This window comes from Thermobia domestica, chromosome 14 (assembly GCF_964235325.1).
Source record: "Thermobia domestica chromosome 14, izTheDome1.hap1.1, whole genome shotgun sequence".
Classification (NCBI taxonomy): domain Eukaryota; kingdom Metazoa; phylum Arthropoda; class Insecta; order Zygentoma; family Lepismatidae; genus Thermobia; species Thermobia domestica.
This window is the reverse complement of record NC_137467.1, coordinates 126,392,088-126,400,468: the sequence shown is the minus strand read 5'-3', so window position 1 is coordinate 126,400,468 and position 8,381 is coordinate 126,392,088. Positions and strand designations below refer to the sequence as shown.

The window sequence follows — 8,381 nt, the reverse complement described above, 5'->3', positions numbered from 1 at the left end:
CTTCAGCGCAATAAACCTTAAAGTCTTAATAGTGTAAGGAATAAAAAGAAACAATACTTAACAAATAAAACTAGGACTAACACCATATATGAGGAGCCTGGTAGGTGAGGTGAACAAATGTCAGGCAGAATATATAATGTAATAAAAAAAGGAAGCAAATTCAGGTAGCAAAAATATTGACAGCACTTAATGGCCGGGAAGAGTATATACAAAAGAAAATTTGAGAAATAATAATATGTAGCAATGACGCACAAAGCAAACACAAGCGGGTCAACCACCCGTTAGGGGATGTAAATACGAATCACTGACGTAATTTGTGCCCGACAGGCAATGCAGTGGGTAACCGCCAGTCCACAAGCAACACAGGTGGCGGCATGATTGCATGGTCGGAATACTAGTTGTACTTCTTCAATTAAGCAAATTTTACACAGGGAATTCTGAGGAGAGGGGGTGTGGTCGTCTGTGGGGTGGTCGGAATTTTCAACAACCTCATTAGCGGCGACCGGAATCTCAGTATCTGGCAATACTACTGGTTGTGGATGAGGTTGGGATTGATCTTGGGATTCCGGCTGTAGCACGCGAGTTACGAAATCTTGGCCCTTATGAAGTAAGAGAAAAGCGCAGCGGGGAGCGTAACGCGCGTGTTCAACCCAGGGGTCATCGGTGGGCTCCCACCGATGAAGGCCCTGACCACAGAAAAAGCAGATAGTTTGGTCTCCCTTTTTCGCATAAAAGAAACCGGCTCGGCTTAATGCCTGTGGGGTTTGAGCTAGAGCAGGGGGCCACAATGAAAATGACTCCAATCGCTTTTCTTCGAGAGTGTAGTGTGGATATTTGGGTCCAGTTATTGTGATTTCCGAAGTACCTGCGATGGCAGGGGATTGCCACTGTGAGGATGAGAGACGCTCTGGGCGGGAATTGGGCATATACGTCCAATGATAGGGGCCACATTCGTCTCTACCGTTAGGAAGATTTTGTAAGAGCGGGCAAGAAGGTGAACACTGACGATGCAATTCAGTCGGATCATCCCCTGGTTCAAAAAGACCAATCTGCAAATTACAAAAAATACAAGCTACTCTATCTGGTTTGCAGAGGAAATAGAATCCAGCGCGTGCTAACGAAGCGGGCGAAATAAAAGATACCGACCAGTCAGTAAAAGTTGATAATCGAACATTTTCATCACGTAGAGCATCCATGGATGGACCAGGCGCAGATGGTGTGGTTGTAGGCTCCATGGTGGCTAGAGGAGGAGGAGACAATAAAAAAAAATAAGACATAATAGTGGTCCTAAGAGAAAGAGATCTGGAGAGAGAGAGTGATATGTTGAGATGAGGGGATAGGCGCCCCCTGTTTTGAACTTGTTGTAATTATAATCCTATCATAATATAATTATGAGGCATGCCAATGTTTAGTGTTTAATTGTGTTATGTATTTTATAGGTTTGGTTTTTATCCAGTAACACTTAAATATCGTGGCGGCGATTGTTGCTGATAGTATGGTCGACGGCGAGCTCGTACTAGAGCACGTCTACGCAGTGTAATGCCAGTAAAAATAACAGACAACAGTCCGATGACCAAGGTAATAACCATAAATACTATATTAATGATAAACATTGTCGAATAATCTGTTAACATAGGTTCTGAAGATGGGAATCCTGAACGAAGGGTACATGGGTGACAAATGAAAGGTACTGTCTCACTTGGTATGTCTTGAAGCCATTGCACAGGAATTAGTTTTACAACACGAGCTTTTTCCACGTGATGAGTAGTGCAAGGATAAATAGATTGTTGTACAACCCCTTGTAGTCGCACAGAGCATCTACAACCAAGATTTATCAAAAAACTGCCATAATCATCTGGGGACATCATATTTGGGATGTCCGTTTCTGGGCACGAAATATGAATCGACAATCCACGTCTGACAAGAATCGTGACAGTAGTGAAATTTAACCGGTGAAATAGGTCAACCGACGGTAAATATTTGCATTTCAGAGGACAATTGTCTCGAATGGCCGAAGAATTTGAGTGCAAAAGCGATAAGAGCCAGGGTATTATGGAGAATTCGTGCGGTTGAAATTCACGGGCTAAACAAATGGTCTCCTTTGAAAAATCACAGTCTACGGTCATAAGTATATTGGACAGCCATCGGGTTACTATATGTTGGATCGGTAGATCCACATGACAAACTTCCTTACCCCTTTGGAAAGGAATAATACGCAAATGTTATAGTTGTAAAGTAGTTCCGCGTTGTCGTAAAGGAATTTTAATAGCCATGATGACTTGTGTAGGCGCAATGATACATTCACTAAGTTTATACGAGTAGAGAATCGAAATATCTGAGGGGGGTATGACTAACTCATACGCTGTTGACTTAAGCCGGTGTTCTAGATCATACGTCAAGTTAAGTAGTAAATCAGGAGGAAGTAAGGTAGGGGTGATAGAATTCGTTAAGCATGTTGCAATCAATTGATTCCACGTTTGAATTTTATGAACAGTTCGTAAAGTTTTCCATGGAATCATGGATGCATGTTGAGCTAGTCTTAAGTTACCAAGAAAGGTTTGAAGCTGTGAAGTAGTAATCCAAGCTTGCTTAACGTGGACTTTCGTGACAAAGACAAAGGCATAGCCTTGCTGACTATGATCTTGCATGAGTACTTCTAGATTATTTGGAGGTAGTTTGTTCCAAATGTTTTGTCCATCGGGCGGTACGAACGACTCGTATAGAAATTCAAGTACTAGTGGTAACGATGAATCATAAAGGATAACGTGCGGATCACTGTCTGTAATTACGCCAGAATGGGCAAGGGTCGAAAGTTCTAGAGCATGCGCCTCACCAGTAGCGAGCAACAGTAACGTGATCGTTGCTAGTCATAAATTAGTATTACGAGGAGGGGCTGGGGGACGTCGGTCCTGACTCGAGGAGGGTTCCTCTAGGGGATGGGAGGTAGGTGGAGGGGGGTTGCGAAGAACAGAAAAAACTCGAAGACACAGTGTCTTATAACAACAAAATAGAATAATTCCCGAAATTGTTATTCCAATAACGGCATAAAGTAGTGGTTCTGTTATCTCATGAATAATGCCTTGAGCTTTCACCGGCTGGGGGTAAGTAAGCAGAAGAGGCCACAGAGTGCTCTTTAAACGAAGGGTCATATAAATCATGCATAAGGTAAGAACAGTGTTCCATACGAACAAAATCGTAAGATACGGTCTGCCACTGATATCCGATACTTTAATTGTTTGGGGAAGTGCGATGGGGGTTAGCCTATGAGATCGTAATGGCGGCTCATAGTAGGTTACCTTTACTGACCAATTTTGGTTTAATGTCGCATTAAGGTCGGTGAATTCCAATTCACCTAAGAGATTTTTAGGTAATTTAAGAGTTTCTAAGGGTAACCAAGTTAAGGGTAGTAGGCGTTTGACTGCAGGATCCATGATGGAGTCTTTGGGGCATGGGAAACGGGGAGGAATTCGTAATTGAGAATTAATTTCCAAGGCACATTTGCAGTGTAGACTAACTTTGAGAGACCCAGGAGTAAAAGGATCCTGTTTAAGAATTTCACTCTTGTCTGGGCATATCATGGTCATTTGACGGGGAGGGTTAGTAATAAGATAGGTGTCTTCACTCAAGGGAGTGATGATGGGTTGTACGTGTGGATGACAGGTAAATGCACAAAATTGATTGATTTCCGCGACCGAAGATGTTTGCCACAAATGATAGATACAATTCGGAGCTTGGAAGGATGTACGTGTTATTTCCGGAATTTTCAAAGTCCATCAGGTCTATTCAAACACGTGATAATATCGTAGTCGGTTAAAATAGTTTCATATTCAGAATTAGTAGCCAGTAGGGCCGGTTCATGTATTACCTTGCACGTTTGATTTTGGTAGTGAAATGGTAATGGAATCAAACGGAATAATTTTATGGGGTGAGCCCCACGAATGATTGGAATTTTGGCAATCAACGTCACACTGTTTCCTACAAAGTGGCAGGTGGTTGTACGTAAATTATAGTAGCGAAATATTTCTGATTGTGGTATCGCCAATGAATATCCTTGTTTCTGAAGTCGAAGCGCTAAAACTTGTAAATCACGCGCTAATTGTTTGGGGTTAACTGCTGTTAACGACATACTTCAGTAGGTCGACATACTTCAGTTAACGACATACTAGGCTGTACTTCAGGAAACTTTTTGGCCCCTGGGTCCCTGCCTCAGGACCCATGGTCCCTGGCCGGGGTCAATGACCTAGGGGTACCTAGGACCACCCCCTCTAAATTTTGGCAGGGGTACCATGGCCCACCCCCTAAATTTTGGCAGGGGTACATAGGACCACCCCCTTAAATTTTGGAAATTGCCAAATCTAAAAATTTGGTGTGGTAGCCTAGGACCATAGTATGTACCTCTATCAGTATTGGGTGTCTATGTCGTTCCCTTTCATGGGTAAAAAATTGCCAAAAATTTAAATTTCGGGGTTTTTTGACCTAATTTATCCCCTTTGATGAGGTATTATTACCCTATATAGTTATATGGACGTATACAGGGGTCCATTACTTTTCATAACATATGGGTATATTAATGCACCCCTTGAAAAATTTGGGAGGGGTACCTTGGCCCACCCCTTAAATTTTGGAAATTGACCAATTTAAACATTGGATATTATAGTACAGGACCCTAATATGTATCATGATAAATTTGGGCGGTCCACCTTGTTTCCTTCCAGGGGCACAAAATTGCCAAAATATAAACGTAAGCAATACGTTATACCACGTGTTTGATTTTTGGTCGATTTTATCCCCTTTGATGAGATGTTATTACCTTATATAGTTATATGGTCATGTATAGGGGTCCATTACCTTTCATAAGATATCGGTATATTTGTGCACCCCCGGGAGGGGTACTTTGGCCCATCCCTTAAATTTTGGAAATTGCTCATTTTATATATTTGGTATTATAGTATTGGACCCTAACATGTATTATAATAAATTTGGGTGGTCCACCTCGTTCCCTTCTAGGGCTACAAAATTGCCAAAATATAAACGTAAGCAATACGTTGTACCACGTGTTTGTTCTTTTGGCCCAATTTATCCTCTTGGATGAGGTTCTATTACCTTATATGGTTATGTATAGGGGTCTTTTCCCTATCATAAGACATAGGTACATTTGTGCACTCCTTTAAAAATTTGGGAGGGATACTTTGGCCCACCCCTTAAATTTTAGAAATTGCTCATTTTATATATGTGGTATTATAGTACTGGACCCTAACATGTATTATGATAAATTTGGGTGGTCCACCTTGTTCCCTTTTAGGGGTACAAAATTGCCAAAATATAAACGTAAGCAATACGTTGTACCACGTGCTTGGTTTTGACCTAAGTTATCCCCTTGGATGAGATCCTATTACCTTATATGGTTATATGGTTATGTATAGGGGTCTATTCGCTATCATAAGAAATAGGTACATTTGTGCACTCCTTTAAAAATTTGGGAGGGGTACCTTGGCCCACCCCTTAAATTTTGGAAATTGCCCAATTTAAACATTTGGTATTATAGTACCGGACCCTAATATATATTAATGTAATTTCGTTCCCTTTTAGGGGTACAAAATTGTCAAAATATAAACGTAAGCAATACGTTGTACCACGTGTTTGGTCTTTTGGCCCAATTTATCCTCTTGGATGAGGTTCTATTACCTTATATGGTTATATGGTTATGTATAGGGGTCTTTTCCCTATCATAAGACATAGGTACATTTGTGCACTCCTTTAAAATTTTTGGGAGGGGTACTTTGGCCCACCCCTTAAATTTTGGAAATTGCTCATTTTATATATTTGGTATTATAGTACCGGACCTTAACATGTATTATTATGATAAATTTGGGTGTTCCACCTCGTTCCCTTTTAGGGGTACGAAATTGCCAAATTTTAGTACAACCACGTGTTTGGTCTTTTGGCCCAATTTATCCTCTTGGATGAGGTCCTATTACCTTATATGGTTATATGGTCATGTATAGGGGTCCATTACCTATCATAAGACATAGGTACATTTGTGCACTCTTTAAATTTTTTTGGGAGGGGTACTTTGGCCCACCCCTTAAATTTTGGAAATTGCTCATTTTATATATTTGGTATTATAGTACTGGACCCTAACATGTATTATGATAAATTTGGGTAGTTCACCTTGTTCTCTTTCATGCGTAAAAAAAAATTGCCAAATTTTACTACAACCACGTGTTTGGTATTTTGGTTCACCCCTTGGATGAGGTCCTATTACCTTATATGATTATATGGTTATGTATATTGGTCCATTCCCTATTATAAGACATGGGTATATTGATGCACCCTTTAAAAAATTTGGGAGGGGTATCTTGACTCATCCACTCAGTTTTAGAAATTGATTAATATAAGCATTTGGTATCCTCGTACAGGTCTTCAATATGTACCACTATAAATTTGGATGGTCCACAAAATCAAATTTCGGATGTTATTGACCCCTATTTAATACGTTATATGGTTTATTACCTCTATATGTTTATGTTCTCTTTTAAATTTGGGAATTATCAAATAACAAAATTCGGTAAACGTTTTCTAGGACCCATTGGTATTCCTCTTATGGCCAAATATTCAAAATTTAAAGGTTATTGACCGGCTTTATTATTGAATAAGAACAGGATTTATTACTTTTCCATAAGACACAGGTGTATTTGTGTACCAATCTTAAATTTTGGGAGGGGTACATTTCTTATTGTCATATCAATAATTGGTAATTGTTCTTTGGGTATCTCATTATGATCACGTGATCAGTTATTGACCTATGATGGGATTAGGAGTCCAGGACATTGGTACATTTAAACTTTGTAGGATAATTTGAGAATGCGTCATTGGTATTGATTATTCCCCGCCAAATATAAACGTAAGCAATACGATGTACCACGTGATTGACCTTGATGAGGTAGTGTACAGGGATACATAGCTATCCTTATTGAATCTTATGACTCATAGTCTTAAGGGAATACATGCTACAACACTGGCAAAGTTATTGTTAATGCAATTTCATTGGTTGATCACTATCTTTCGTGGAATCTGATTGGTTGATCACTATCTTTCGTGCAATCTGATTGGTTGCTGATTTTCAAATCTTTGCTGTATTCAGTTTTAAGTTTTGTTTAACATTTAAAAATCTTGGTTTCGTTCAACATTTTGCACTCACTGATAAATATGATCAAAACCGTTTATTTGTTAATCGAATAGTTAAAAAACCGGATAAAGTTTGACGGTTAACCGTGAAACGTAAAATTTTTTAGTTTGAAAATTTTTTGTTTGAAAGTTTTTGTTTGAAAACTCTTGTTTCAAATTTGTTTGAATTTTTTGTTTCAGAATTTTGTTTGAAATTTGTTTCAAAATTTTTTGTTTGAAAATTTTTTTGTTTGAAATTTTTTTGTTGCAAAATTTTGTTTGAAAATTTTTTGTTCGAAATTTTTTGTTTTGAAATTTTTCGTTTCCAAATTTTTTTGTTTAAATTCTTTTTGTTTCGAAAGTTTTGTTTGAATTTTTTTGTTTGAAACTTTGGTTTGACATTTTTAAAAGTTTGTGCACTCGTTAGTAAAGAACCGGAACTGTTAGAACTAAAACCTCTGGTAACATTGTGGTGCAATAGTACACGTCAGAACATAGGGTTGTACTTGAAATGAAAAAACACAATTCATTGAAATGGATCATTTTATTACACTCCACATACATCCATACCAGATAGTGGTTCTGGATATTGTCGATACAATGTATTTTGAACTTCTTGCACTAGTTTGTCTTTAGCATATAATTTTAATTCCAATTGAAGTCTTTTAAGGTCTATTGCGATATCAATTGGTGGAAACTCAATGTCCATTTGATCACAAATAAACTGTTTATCAATACAGGTATGCACCCACGAACGATGTTGACAACCATCACAATATCTAGATACATGTTGTACAATATGCATAACACATTTTTCAAAATAGTACTTTTTCAGGAATATACTTGTTTTGTTACACACTTCCACTGCATGTTTCACACACTGAAATACGCTGATGAATTTGTTCCATTCTGTTTGCGTTAGATACACCATGTTGCGATGGACATGGAATGTACTCTTTTTACGTAACAGCACCATCTTCTCTTCGAGGACTGTACGCATCACCACTTCATGATTTGAGCCTAATGATTTGACTATGGTCACATTTAGCTCATCATGAAAATAATCGTTCATTTGGTCGATTCGTGAACATAATATTTGCCATTCTTTACAGGTCAGTTGTACACCAAATTGTTCTGCTTTGCCCAATCGAATCACTGGTTCAAATGTTCTAGCACTGATACCAATCATCACATGGTTTGTTTGAAATATATTT

General features: G+C 38.6%; 1 protein-coding gene across 1 annotated transcript; it reads right to left on the bottom strand.

Moving 5' to 3' along the window:
- Nucleotides 1-281: 281 nt before the first annotated feature.
- On the bottom strand, nt 282-1,235 carry LOC145669993 (baculoviral IAP repeat-containing protein 7-B-like). The gene has a single exon (XM_081738333.1). It carries the CDS (start codon nt 1,233-1,235, stop codon nt 282-284), a length of 954 nt encoding a protein of 317 aa, XP_081594459.1.
- Between the last annotated feature and the right edge of the window lie 7,146 nt (nt 1,236-8,381).